Source organism: Dreissena polymorpha, chromosome 1 (genome assembly GCF_020536995.1).
Source record: "Dreissena polymorpha isolate Duluth1 chromosome 1, UMN_Dpol_1.0, whole genome shotgun sequence".
NCBI classification, from domain to species: domain Eukaryota; kingdom Metazoa; phylum Mollusca; class Bivalvia; order Myida; family Dreissenidae; genus Dreissena; species Dreissena polymorpha.
In genome coordinates, this window is record NC_068355.1 from 174,761,567 (window position 1) to 174,776,425 (window position 14,859).

Consider the following 14,859-nt stretch of genomic DNA (forward strand, 5'->3'; position numbering starts at 1 on the left):
TCTTATCTTATAAGGTTTAAAATGTTGCTATAAAAAATTGATAGGTTATAAAAACTTAAATATAGATTTTTTACATAGAAATTGAAAGAAACAGAGTTATGTCAATTCACATGAAATAAAGTTGCCTATGATGAACTCTATTTCTATCTCTGAGATGCTGGAAACCCACAAAAAACAGAAGTATGAGCCTGCCCTGGGAAAATGGGTCCATAATGCATGTGGGTAATGTGTTGACCAAGATTAGCCTGCGCAGACTGCACAATCTGCATCAGCATCCAAACTAGCCTGTGCAGACTGCACAATCTGCATCAGCATCCAAACTTTCTGCTTTTATTGTGTCGCCTGACTATGGTCAGGGGACATATATGTATTACTTGTGTCGGCGTCTGCGGCGTCACACTTTTCGAAAAAGGCTCATAACTTCTGTGTCACTTCAGATATTGCTGTCATATTTGGTATGCATGTATATCTGGACAAGACCTTTCCATGCGCATAAAAGTTTTGACCCCTGTGACCTTGACCTTGAACTTAGGGTCCACGGTTAGATTTCGAACTCTGCGACTGCAACCCAAAAAAGGTTTGTAACTACTATGTATTGAGCTTTGCTTTAAACATTTATAATAATGATAATAATAAACGATTTGATATTTGTGAACTTTGACAGTTATTAAGATGTTGGTGAACTAGAAACGTACTACAGCCACCACAAACCTGTGTGGATAGCAGTTTAGAATTGAAGAGAATTCACAAAGTATAGCACAAAGGAGGGCATATTGTGTTTGGCCTGTCTGTGTGTTTTTGTCTGTTTGCTATCAGATTTACAATATTCATACAAAATTATTTTGGTCATTCATTAAACAAAGTTTTGCTTATTCAATATGTTACTAAATAGGAAAAAAAAGGCTAACAGTTTGATTGTAACAACATTAAGAAGTAATGTCCCATCCCTGATATACTAGTAAACAAGTAACTTAGGTATGCTACCATCAGGCGACACATCCAACTCGTGGAGTTCTAGTTGTATTTTTTTTTCAAGGAAGTCTGTTCTTAGCGAAAATCCAGAAAACCCAGTTAATTAAGGCGGAAAGTTTGTTCTGATAAGCGTGTGCGGATGGCTCTGCTTAATTTGGGATGATGCTTTACGCACATGCATCAAAGCTGGTTTATCCTCAGTGAGGCTTTTGTATATTTGTAAGTAAAGAAAGTAAAAGAAAGTATAACCATATTGTAGATCCTCAAGGCACTGTTTGTTGTTTGATTGATGTTCATATTGTGATGATTGATGCTCATATTGTGATGATTGATGCTCATATTGTGATGATTGATGCTCATATTGTGACGATTGATGCTCATATTGTGATGATTGATGCTCATATTGTGATGATTGATGCTCATATTGTGATGATTGATGCTCATATTGTGACGATTAATGCTCATATTGTGATGATTGATGCTCATATTGTGATGATTGATGCTCATATTGTGATGATTGATGCTCATATTGTGATGATTGATGCTCATAGTGTGATGATTGATGCTCATATTGTGATGATTGATTCTCATATTGTGATGATTGATGCTCATATTGTGATGATTGATGCTCAAAGTGTGATGATTAATGCTCATATTGTGATGATTGATGCGCATATTGTGACGATTGATGCTCATATTGTGACGATTGATGCTCATATTGTGATGATTGATGCTCATATTGTGATGATTGATGCTCATATTGTGATGATTGATGCTCATATTGTGATGATTGATGCTCATATTGTGATGATTGATGCTCATAGTGTGATGATTGATGCTCATAGTGTGATGATTGATGTTCATATTGTGATGATTGATGCTCATAGTGTGATGATTGATGCTCATAGTGTGATGATTGATGCTCATAGTGTGATGATTGATGCTCATAGTGTGATGATTGATGCTCATATTGTGATGATTGATGCTCATAGTGTGATGACTGATTTTCATATTGTGATGATTGATGCTCATAATGTGATGATTGATGCTCATAGTGTGATGATTGATGCTCATATTGTGATGATTGATGCTCATAGTGTGATGATTGATGCTCATAGTGTGATGATTGATGCTCATATTGTGATGATTGATGCTCATATTGTGATGATTGATGCTCATAGTGTGATGATTGATGCTCATATTGTGATGATTGATGCTCATATTGTGATGATTGATGCTCATAGTGTGATGATTGATGCTCATATTGTGATGATTGATGCTCATATTGTGATGATTGATGCTCATATTGTGATGATTGATGCTCATATTGTGATGATTGATGCTCATAGTGTGATGATTGATGCTCATAGTGTGATGATTGATGCTCATATTGTGATGATTGATGCTCATATTGTGATGATTGATGCTCATATTGTGATGATTGATGCTCATAGTGTGATGATTGATGCTCATATTGTGATGATTGATGCTCATATTGTGTGTTCCATTTCAGGATACCGCCATATTCGCTTGTTGTCTAATACGGGTGACCTGATTGAGAATTGCTGTCTTTTTGTGCACATTGCGATTACCAACAAGAGTGGAGGTGGGGTAAGTGAAGTTGGTGTTGTGCTTAGTTCCTACGGTACTTGAATAAAGAGGCAAATCACAGTGATTTTACTCAAAGTGAAGGAAGTATATGGAATGACTCTGAAAGTCTATCAGTTTAATTGTCTATTGATTCATATTTGTCTTGAGAAGTTATGCTACTGTTTTCTTAAAACAACATTTAGCTTTAAATGCTTTGTTTCTTATGATATGGAGTTGTGCATGCGTGATTTTTATAATCTTCTTTAAAACTAATGAAAACATATTTAATATGACTATAACTAATAAGTACTTTATTAAAACAAATAAATAAATGTACATCTTTGAAAGTACAAGATTTGTAATGTAAAATGATGTATTCACCAGTAAATTTCATTAAATGATTGCACTGGGTCAAAACTGGCATATCCAAGGATTAAAATAGTAAATATACTCTTATATAGAAGAATTACTTATAAAAAATATTTTGCATGTAAAAACAGCATATAAAACAATACAAGTTATAGTTTCCAATCTAATAGCTATTAGCTATTATTGTCCTGTAATGGTGAAACTGGAGGGGACTTATGGTTTGCGCTCCGTCTGTCTGTTCGTCTCACTTTTCTGGATCCTGCGATAACTTTAAAAGTTCTTCATATTTTTTCATGAAACTTGAAACATGGATAGATGGCAATATGGAGATTATGCACGTCATTTCATTTTGTTCCTACATCAAGAATTCTGGTTGCTATGGCCACATATATATATATATATATATATAAAATGAATTGTGATTACATACAGATAAATTGTGATAATTGACAGTCAAATTGTGATTATTTACAGTTTTCAATTTTCAAATCTGTGCAATCACATTGCAAAAATGTATAGTTGAAGTCAAATTGAATGAATTGTTTAATTGGAAACAAAGCTTTATTACTAAAACTGCAGGATTGATTTAAATATTTTATTAATGTTTTTAGCTCACCTGAGATCTATGTGTGATCGTCTTTTGTCTGTCATTGTCTGACTACACATTAAAGGTTAAAGGTTTTGTTTATAGTCTGTCATTGATGGTCCATCTTTTTTATGCCCCTTTTCGAAGAAAATGGGGTATATAGTTTTTGCACTGTCCGTCAGTCTGTCTGTCAGTCTGTCACACTTTTCGTGTCCACTCTCTAATTCAAATAGTTTTCATCCGATCTTTACCAAACTTGGTCAGAAGTTGTATCTTGACAATATCTAGGTCAAGTTTGAGTATTGGTCATGCCGGGTCAAAAACTAGGTCACGGGGTCACTCAGTGCATTTCAAGGATTTAGCATGGTGTCCGCTCTCTAATTGAAGTAATTTTCATCTGATCTTTACCAAACTTGGTCAGAAGTTGTATCAAGACAATATCTAGGTCAAGTTTGAATATGGGTCATGCTGGGTCAAAAACTAGGTCACGGGGTCACTTAGTGCATTTCAAGGATTTAGCATGGTGTTCGCTCTCTAATTGAAGTAGTTTTCATCTGATCTTTACCAAACTTGGTCAGAAGTTGTATCAAGACAATATCTAGGTCAAGTTAGAATATAGGTCATGCCAGGTCAAAAACTAGGTCACGGGGTCACTTAGTGCATTTCAAGAATTTAGCATGGTGTCCGTTCTCTAGTTTATGTGGCTTTCTGATTTAATTTGATATTCTAAGACATTTTTATGCCCCCGAAGGAGGGCATATAGTGATCGGACTGTCCGTCCGTCTGTCCGTCACACTTTGCGTTTAGATTTCGAAAAATGCTCATAACTTCTATGTCGCTTAAGATAGCAATTTCATATTTGGCATGCATGTGTATATGGACAAGTCCTTTCCATAAGCACACAAATTTTGACCCCTGTGACCTTAACCTTGAACTAAGGGTCCGCGTTTAGGTTTCGAAATCTGCGTTTAGGTTTCGAAAAAAGCTCATTACTTCTACCAAGCGTTTATAGGGGGCATAACTCACCCTATGGTGACAGCTCTTGTTTCTATTTATTTATAGAAGTCCCATCGAAGAGGAATGTCAGTAAAAAAGGCAAAGCGGAAAAAAGACTACACCAGCATGAAAGCCATAGGGGTGAAGAACATTGACGAAACATTCAAGGTATTGAAGGGTAATTCGTAGTTGTTGGTATTTTCTTCTTGTTCAAGACATATTCTCATATTGAGACTGTATAATCACTTTTTTTAGCTCATCTATTTTTTGAAAAAAAATTATGAGCTATTGTCATCACCTTGGCGTCGGCGTCCGGTTAAGTTTTGCGTTTAGGTCCACTTTTCTCAGAAAGTATCAATGCTATTGCATTCAAACTTGGTACACTTACTTACTATCATGAGGGGACTGGGCAGGCAAAGTTAGATAACTCTGGCGTGCATTTTGACTGAATTATGTGCCCTTTTTATACTTAGAAAATTGAAAATTTTGGGTAAGATTTGCGTTTAGGTCCACTTTTTTCAGAAAGTATCAATGCTATTGCATTCAAACTTGGTACACTTACTTACTATCATGAGGGGACTGGGCAGGCAAAGTTAGATAACTCTGGCGTGCATTTTGACAGAATTATGTGCCCTTTTTATACTTAGAAAATTGAAAATTTTGGTTAAGTTTTGTGTTTAGGTCCATTTTATTCCTTAAGTATCAAAGCTATTGCTTTCATACTTGCAACACTTACTAACTATCGTAAGGGGACTGTGCAGGCAAAGTTATGTAACTCTGACTGGCATTTGGACGGAATTATGGGCCCTTTATACTTAGAAAATTGAAAGTTTGGTTAAGTTTTGTGTTTTGGTCCACTATACCCCTAAAGTATCATAGATATTGCTTTCATACTTGGAACACTCGCAAACTATCATAAGGGTACAGTAAAAGGACAAGTTGCATAACTCTGGATGTCATTTTTACGGAATTATGGCCCTTTTTTGACTTAGTAACTTTGAATGTATGGTTAAATTTTGTGTTTCGATCCACTTTACTTCTTAAGTATCAAGGCTATTGCTTTCAAACTTCAAATACTTTCATGCTATCATGAGGTTACTGTACCTGGCAAGTTGAATTTTACCTTGACCTTTGAATGACCTTGACTCTCAAGGTCAAATTATTAAATTTCGCTAAAATTGCCATAACTTCTTTATTTTTGATTAGATTTGATTGATACTTTGACAAAACTACTCTTACCTGACATACCACAATAGACTCCACCCAAACCATCGCCCGTGCCCCCCCCCCCCCCCCTTTTTTTTTTTTTATTTTTTTTTTTAAGATCATCTCACAAATGACCACCACACCCTCACACTATACCCCCCCACCCCACCCCACCCCCTCCCCAATTTTTTTTTTAACGGTTCAAAAACAAAACTATTTGTTTTGATTATTTTATGTTTGAAATACCGTCCAATTTTTTTTTTTAAGATCATCTCACAAATTACCACCACACCCTCACACTATACCCCCCCCCCCCCCACCTCACCCCCCCCCCCCAATTTTTTTTTTGAAACGGTTAAAAAACACAAACATTTATTTTTATTATTTTATGTTTGAAATACCGTCCTACCATCGCACCCAAGAATCCCCACCCACCCCCCACCACCCCCACCCCCCCACCCCGATTTTTTTTTCCCTTTTTTTCGCATTTTTGGAAGATAATGTAATAAATGTCCACACCCCCACACAATGCACCGCTCTTCACTCCACCCCTCCCTCCTTTGTGATTGAAAATGAGAGTCCCTTCACCTTTAAAAAGAAAATAGATGAGCGGTCTGCACCCGCAAGGCGGTGCTCTTGTTTTTCTTAGTGATCGCCATTCGGCCACTGATTACGTCTCACACATCTTGATTGCAGATTGCCATTCAGCCACTGATTACGTCTTACTCATCTTGATTGCAGGTTTCCATTCAGCCACTGATTATGTCTCACACATCTTGATTGCAGATTGCCATTCAGCCACTGATTACGTCTCACACATCTTGATTGCAGATTGTCATTCAGCCACTGATTATGTCTCACACATCTTGATTGCAGATTGCCATTCAGTCACTGATTATGTCTCACACATCTTGATTGTAGATTGTCATTCAGCCACTGATTACGTCTCACACCTCTTGATTGAAGGTTGCCTTTCAGTCACTGATAACATCTTACATCTCTTGATTGCAGATTGCCATTCAGCCACTGATTACGCCTCACACCTCTTGATTGCAGATTGCCTTTCAGTCACTGATAACATCTCACTTCTCTTGATTGCAGATTGCCATTCAGCCACTGAGAGATGGCACGGACCTGCGTGATAACGTGCAGACAGCTCTGTCTGACTTCAAGGAGGTGTGTGGCCTCTCACAGATCGCCAACCTCAAGCAGTGTATCCGTCTGCTGAGCACGCGAGTGTCCAGCTCCTCGGACCAGGCAGCACTCAGCCTCTACATGCAGGGGGAGGTCAGTGTTTTCCTCTCGTCCAGTGGGTAGATTGCTTGCCAAAACGTTCTTAACTTGAATCATTTAGCTAAATTATTTTTGATGAGTATGAAAGTGAGGCAGGGTATTTCATGCCATTGTCAAGCCTGCTTTGTCACCATAAACCTTTGATGAGTAAAGTTAGCTTTATATTAGCATTGCCTGGATAAAGCTGTCATTGATATTAACTTAATTTCAATCACATCATCCACATGTTACAACTCTTGGTGGCTTGCATCTTTCAAACTGTTGCATTATGAGTAGCTCAAGGAAATTTGATTGTGCTATGTGCAAGTCATGTGTGAAGAGAAACTTGTAAACAACAATTCTGAAGGCAGTTTCATCACTGAAGAGAAACTTGTAAACAATAATTCTGAAGGCAGTTTCATCACTGAAGAGAAACTTGTAAACACCAATTCTGAAGACAGTTTCATCACTGAAGAGAAACTTGTAAACAACAATTCTAAAGGCAGTTTCATCACTGAAGAGAAACTTGTAAACAACATTTCTGAAGGCAGTTTCATCACTGAAGAGAAACTTGTAAACAACAATTCTGAAGGCAGTTTCATCACTGAAGAGAAACTTGTAAACAACAATTCTGAGGGCAGTTTCATCACTGAAGAGAAACTTGTAAAAAACAATTCTGAAGGCAGTTTCATCACTGAAGAGAAACTTGTAAACAACAATTCTGAAGGCAGTTTCATCACTGAAGAGAAACTTGTAAACAACAATTCTGAAGGCAGTTTCATCACTGAAGAGAAACTTGTAAACAACAATTCTGAAGGCAGTTTCACTAAAGCCGCAGGACATAACTTGCAAATTAAAACCCTCCAGCAGTGGATGACATAAAGAGGCGGCGCTCCAGCAGTGGATAACATAAAGAGGCGGCGCTCCAGCAATGGATGACATAAAGAGGCGGCGCTCCAGCATTGGATGACATTAAGAGGCGGCGCTCCAGCAGTGGATCACATAAAGAGGCGGCGCTCCAGCAGTCGATCACATAAAGAGGCGGTTGAAAGTATTGTGACTTTGCAGCGCTTCACAAAGATCATAGTTCTATCCAATGCAAACTAAAGGGAGGAAGAAAATAGTTCCTCACTATTTTTCATGCTATCGGGTACCTTTTGTGACAGTTGTGCAGACAAATGCATTATACAATTGCTTGAAAAAAACAAAAACAAATTTACTTCCTTTGACATTCAGAAAAAGATTCTGTCTATTATGGCTTTGAGTGTAGTTTGCGGAGTTAACATGGTTGTAAAAAAAACATGTTCTTTACTTTAATGGCCAATCAAAAAATGGATTGTGATTTTATTTAGGAACTTAATAGTGCCTTCTAGGTCCAGGAAGAGTTTGTAGGCCTTCATAGTGCTTATTCCTTTAAAATGCAGACATTGACTACTTTATTTTCTTAATTAGGACTTTGTAGAGCATTTATGAGTCAAACAACAATATTATTGCAAATTTGTATTCTTGTTATTATAATTCTTTCTACATTCCCAATTATTATTAAATTACATGCAGAAATATTATGATTTTTGAATTAAAACGCCACACCAGTCCTGACGCATTGTTTTATCCTTTAAAACAAGTAAAATTACAAAATAATAACTAGTCATATAAAATTGCTTGATTTGTTATATATTGATGCTTAAGATCATGTTTGTTTGTGTCCTATGAATGTATTTGAACTCATTTTCTTCACCTTATCTCTGTTTTATGCCCTCCTTCGAAGAAGAGGGGGTATATTGTTTTGCACATGTCGGTCTGTCCGTCCACCAAATGGTTTCTGGATGATAAATCAAGAACGCTTAGGCCTAGGATCATGAAACTTCATAGGTACATTGGTCATGACTGGCAGATGACCCCTATTGATTTTGAGGTTACTAGATCAAAGGTCACTGTCAAGGCCATTGGGGGGGGGGGCATATGTCTCCGACAGTGGAGCACTTGTTTAACTTTAACCTGTGATGATTTCTGTATGATTGTAGTACCCTGTGCTTGATGCAGAAGGGAATCTTCCTGACATACTAAAGAAAGCACTGATGTCTTTCGACATGGTAGGTTAGATTGCTGTTGTTTTGTTGTGAGATTAATATGTATAAAAAATCAATTTTGCAAAAAATGTTTTATTCCCAACTAAAAGCTCAATTTTAAAATTAACTTTGCTTAAACATTTATTTGGTAGTTGTGACTTTAAAATATTAAGATACACTTATAACTAGTTTTACAGATGTCAATCATTTAGTTGAATGTCAACTTTTTCTTCTCGTCTGGAAATGCCTGAACAGTTGACCATAAGTGTGATTAACTAATCCTTCACTGTTTTGAAACTCTCATCTTTCATTAGCTCACCAGAGCAAATAAACATACACATGGTGTGCTTTTGGATTCACTTTTTGTCAGATAACTTTGTGCAACTTGCTGAGAATATTTGCTTTCATGATGCCCCTGTCTAGATGGAAACATAGCAAATTGGAGTAAAAAATAAACAGTAGGTCTGTAGGCCAGATTTCAACTCTTTGTGACGAATTGTTGGGAACCCAAATTAAGTGTAGGCCAGATTTCAACTCTTTGTGACGAATTGTTGGGAACCCAAATTAAGTATTAAGTGCATTCCTTTCATTTCAGTTAGTTGCTGAGTGCAAAGGCCTCATAGAGAATGCAGATGGTGTATATGAAAGGGTAAGTTAATAAATAATAGCACTTCAATAAAAAAATGTACTTATTATTAGAGAAACAAGTGTAATAATTGGATGCAAAATTTACTTTAAATTATTATAGAATCAAGTAAGACAAATTGCAGAGCAAATAATTTTTGTAACTGGTGAATCCATCAAACACCAAGAAGAATCATGTTAGTGTAAACATAGCAATTAAAGCTGAATTGCATCGAAAACCCTTTTGTTATTGAGACACTTTCATGTTATGTTGTCCTGCAGCTGTTGCAGAGTCAGAGAGCGGGACTAGAGTGGCATGAGGAACTGGAGTCCATCAGTCAGCAGGCAGGGCTCAAGGGCAAGAAACTGTCCAAGGTAAGAGTCAGAGAGTGGGGCTGGATTGTCATGAGGAACTGGAGTCCATCAGTCAGCAGGCAGGACTCAAGGGCAAGAACGTGTCCAAGGTAAGAGTCAGAGAGTAAGGCTAGATTGGCATGAGGAACTGGAGTCCATCAGCCACAGTCAGCAGGCAGGGCTCAAGGACAAGAAACTGTCTAAGGTAAGTGTCAGAGAGTTAGGCTGGATTGGCATGAGGAACTGGAGTCCATCAGTCAGCAAGCAGGACTCAAGGGCAAGAAACTGTCCCAGGTAATAGTCAGAGAGTGGGGCTGGATTGGCATGAGGAACTGGAGTCCATCAGTCACAGTCAGCAGGCATGGCTCAAGGTCAAGAAACTGTCCAAGGTAAGTGTCAGAGAGTAAGGCTTGATTGGCATGATGAACTGGAGTCCATCAGTCAGCGGGCAGGACTCAATGGCAAGAAACTGTCCAAGGAAAGAGTCACGGAGTAAGGCTGGATTGCAGGGCTCGCGCTGTTGTTCGCCATTTGAGCCATTTGCGAAAATATTGAGAAATTGGCTCAAGAAAATTCTGATTTGTGAAAATGCTAAAATCTCGCAAATCTTCATTGAAATTATCAGCCATTTAAATCCAGACTGGTTTTCTATAGTTTTCTCTTTGTTTCATTAAAAGTGTTCACAAATTGAACAATAAACGAAAACTGGGGTGCACCATAACATGAGACATCGCATGACCTTATTGTTATTGAAGCGCACGTGGTAGTTGGCCAATCAACATTGATTTCTCTCACACATAATATTGGGTCAATCATGTGTAGACACTCGGAATACACAGTTGATATCACAGGTGGTTAGCGTGTTGCTATGATATTAATTAGTGAAAACATCATTTTGAATGATAAATAATCATATTATAACAAAAAATTATCTTTTCTGAAAAAAATAATTTACTAGCAAATATATATAACAAGGTATGCAACTCAAAATCACCCCAAAACGGGGTGCATCGTTATACATTAATTTGATAGTGAATTTTTTTTTTCATAAAATTTAATTTTTCGTTATAATATGATTATTTATCATTCAAAATGATGTTTTCACTAATTAATATCATAGCCACACGCTAACCACCTGTGGTTGATATTGTCGTCTGCCAACAATTTATCAGCCGATTGCAAACGTCGTATTTAAAGATAAACAAATGACAAGAGAAACAATAAATAATTTCCCAGCTGATCACTTTAGACCTGTCTACCGACTATCGATCTAAATTAAAGAATGATCATTAAATAATTAGTTCTATGTTTATGATGTTACACCTTTCTGACGATTATCGACGTTATCGTTTGAAATAAAAGGTGATAATAAAGTTGTATTACCCACAAGCTATGCTATTGTGAAGAAAAATGTCAACCAAATGGTAAATTTATTACGTATTTGCTAGGCCACTTTTCATTTTCTGCAATCAAACGATATGCAAAATTTATTTCAAGTGCAGAACGCGTACAATTTTTCGGACTGTCGTTTTCGGAAACATTATTTTTCGCTGATTTAAATTTATTTTCGGAGTTCTTTATAGAAGAAATAGAATGCGGAATACACATGTGGTAATACAGACGATGTTTTTTTATATAATTTAGAATTGTATTCACTTGAAATTGCAATTGAAAAGACTATAACAAATAACAATTTGTAAGTCTCTGGGTGGGGTGGGTGGCTTTGCTCTTTATTCCTGTTGGGTTCCTGGTTGTAAGACCTCCGGCCTAATTTTCAGGATTTCAAATTTAGGACAACATACTCCACTGTTAAGTGTACATGTACACATTAATTTATGTTTGTACTTTGAAAAGAACCATAATAATTATTTCTATATTGAAAACTGCATGTTATATTATATGTGATATGCCCTTGTTGTCATAAAAAGAAATTTGAACAAGTTGATAGTATATATTATTATTTCAAAACCACTTTTCGCACGCCGAAAAATGAAATCTGTTTGGCTCAAAGAAATTTTGGGCCAGCGCTAGCCCTGGATTGGAATGTGGAACTGGAGTCCATCAGTCACTGTCAGCAGACAGGACTCAAGGGCAAGAAACTGTCCAAGGTAAGAGTCAGAGAGTAAGGCTGGATTGACATGAGGAACTGGGGTCCATCAGTCAGCATGCATGGCTCAAGGTTAAGAAACTGTCCAAGGTAAGAGTCAGAGAGTAAAGCTAGATTGGCATGAGGAACTGGAGTCCATCAGTCAGCAGGCATGGCTCAAGGTTATGAAACTGTCCAAGGTAAGAGTCAGAGAGTAAGGCTAGATTGACATGAGGAACTGGGGTCCATCAGTCAGCAGGCATGGCTCAAGGTTATGAAACTGTCCAAGGTAAGAGTCAGAGAGTAAAGCTAGATTGACATGAGGAACTGGAGTCCATCAGTCAGCAGGCATGGCTCAAGGTTATGAAACTGTCCAAGGTAAGAGTCAGAGAGTAAAGCTAGATTGACATGAGGAACTGGAGTCCATCAGTCAGCAGGCATGGCTCAAGGACAAGAAACTGTCCAAGGTAAGAGTCAGAGAGTGGGGCTGGATTGACATGAGGAACTGGAGTCCATCAGTCAGCAGGCAGGGCACAAGGGCAAGAAACTGTCCAAGGTAAGAGTCAGAGAGTGGGGCTGGATTGACATGAGGAACTGGAGTCCATCAGTCAGCAGGCAGGGCACAAGGGCAAGAAACTGTCCAAGGTAAGAGTCAGAGAGTAAAGCTGGATTGACATGAGGAACTGGGGTCCATCAGTCAGCAGGCATGGCTCAAGGTTATGAAACTGTCCAAGGTAAGAGTCAGAGAGTAAGGCTAGATTGGCATGAGGAACTGGAGTCCATCAGTTAGCAAGCATGGCTCAAGGTTATGAAACTGTCCAAGGTAAGAGTCAGAGAGTAAAGCTGGATTGACATGAGGAACTGGAGTCCATCAGTCAGCAGGCATGGCTCAAGGGTAAGAAACTGTCCAAGGTAAGAGTCAGAGAGTGGGGCTGGATTGACATGAGGAACTGGAGTCCATCAGTCAGCAGGCAGAACTCAATGTCAAGAAACTGTCCAAGGTAAGAGTCAGAGAGTGGGGCTGGATTGTCATGAGGAACTGGAGTCCATCAGTCAGCAGGCAGGACTCAATGTCAAGAAACTGTCCAAGGTAAGAGTCAAAGAGTAAGGCTGGATTGACATGAGAAACTGGAGTCCATCAGTCAGCATGCAGGGCTCAAGGTCAAGAAACTGTCCAAGGTAAGAGTCAGAGAGTGGGGCTGGATTGGCATGAGGAACTGGAGTCCATCAGTCAGCAGGCAGGACTCAAGGGCACGAAACTGTCCAAGGTAAGAGTCAGAGAGTAGGGCTGGATTGGAATGTGGATCTTGAGTCCATTAGTCACAGTCAGCAGGCAGGGCTCAAGGGTAAGAAACTGTCCAAGGTAAGAGTCAGAGAGTAACGCTGGATTGGCATGTGGAACTGGAGTCCATCAGTCAGCATACAGGGCTCAAGGGCAAGAAACTGTCCAAGGTCATGGCTCAAGGGCAAGAAACGTTCCGAAGTAAGAGTCAGAGAGTGTGGCTGGTTTGGCATGTGAAACTGAAGTCCATCAGTCAGAATGCAGGGCTCAAGGGCAAGAAACTTTCCAAGGCATGGCTCAAGGGCAAGAAACTTTCCAAGGTAAGAGTCAGAGAGTGGGGCTGAATTGGCATTAGAAACTGGAGTCCATCAGTCAGCAGACAGGGCTCAAGGTCGAGAAACTGTCCAAGGTAAGAGTCAGAGAGTAATTCTGGATTGGATTGAGGAACTGGAGTCCATCAGTCAGCAGGCGGGGCCTCAAGGTCAAGAAACTGTCCAAGGTAAGAGTCAGAGAGTAAAGCTGGATTGGCATGTGGAACTGGAGTCCATCAGTCAGCAGGCATGGCTCAAGGTCAAGAAACTGCCCAAGGTAAGAGTCAGAGAGTGGGGCTGGATTGGAATGAGAAACTGCAGTCAATCAGTCAGCAGGCATGGGTCAAGGGCAAGAACGTGTCCAAGGTAAGAGTCATAGAGTAGGGCTGGATTGGCATGAGGAACTGGAGTCCATCAGTCAGCAGGCAGGATTCAAGGGCAAGAAACTTTCCAAGGTAAGAATCAAAGGTCATAGTCACTGTCACAATAATTGGGAAAATTGTTTCTAATCAATAACTTGTCAAGGAATCGACTGATTTGCTTGATACTGCCCATGTGTATTGGCCTTGAACAGTTGTTGACCCCTATTGAAATTGGGGTCACTAGTTTAAAGGTCAAGGTCACTGTCACAGTAAGTGTGAAAATTGTTTCCGATCAATAACTCATCAAGGAATTGAAAGATTGACTTGATTCTTCACATGTGCATTGGTCTTGAACAGTAAATGACCCCTATTGAAATTGGGATCACTAGTTCAAAGCCCTGTTTTGGGGGCATATGTGTCTGACCGAGGAACTCTTGTTATTTTAATATTGTCTAGAGCATATCTACAATACAAGAAGACATATCATTTGCAAACTAGATTGGTAAATATATCTCATTGAGGGGATGTAGAGTACTTCAGGGCCTTATCACTTGCTTCCATATTTTTGTTTGTTCTTAGTTTATTTACTTGAATTTTATCTGGAGCATTTCTTGAATCTGGTAAGATGTATTAACTTAATACGTGGATAGACCTCTATGGAGGGAAGTACAGTGCCTAAAAACTATTCACCTGCTTGCATAAACTGACAGTTATCAGACTTGTGAATTTTTGTTTTCAAATTTTGTCCTGGGCATATCGTGACTATGCTATGAGGAATCA

General features: G+C 38.6%; 1 protein-coding gene across 1 annotated transcript in view; it reads left to right on the forward strand.

Annotated features, from left to right (window-relative positions):
• Window positions 1–14,859, forward strand: part of LOC127861967 (inactive phospholipase C-like protein 2) — a 138,205-nt gene that overhangs the window by 119,625 nt on the left and 3,721 nt on the right. Inside the window, exons 19-24 of the mRNA XM_052400764.1 lie at window positions 2,486–2,583; window positions 4,580–4,681; window positions 6,821–7,006; window positions 9,016–9,084; window positions 9,656–9,709; window positions 9,967–10,059. Coding sequence (XP_052256724.1) covers window positions 2,486–2,583; window positions 4,580–4,681; window positions 6,821–7,006; window positions 9,016–9,084; window positions 9,656–9,709; window positions 9,967–10,059 — 602 coding nt within the window. The remainder of the gene's footprint in view (window positions 1–2,485; window positions 2,584–4,579; window positions 4,682–6,820; window positions 7,007–9,015; window positions 9,085–9,655; window positions 9,710–9,966; window positions 10,060–14,859) is intronic.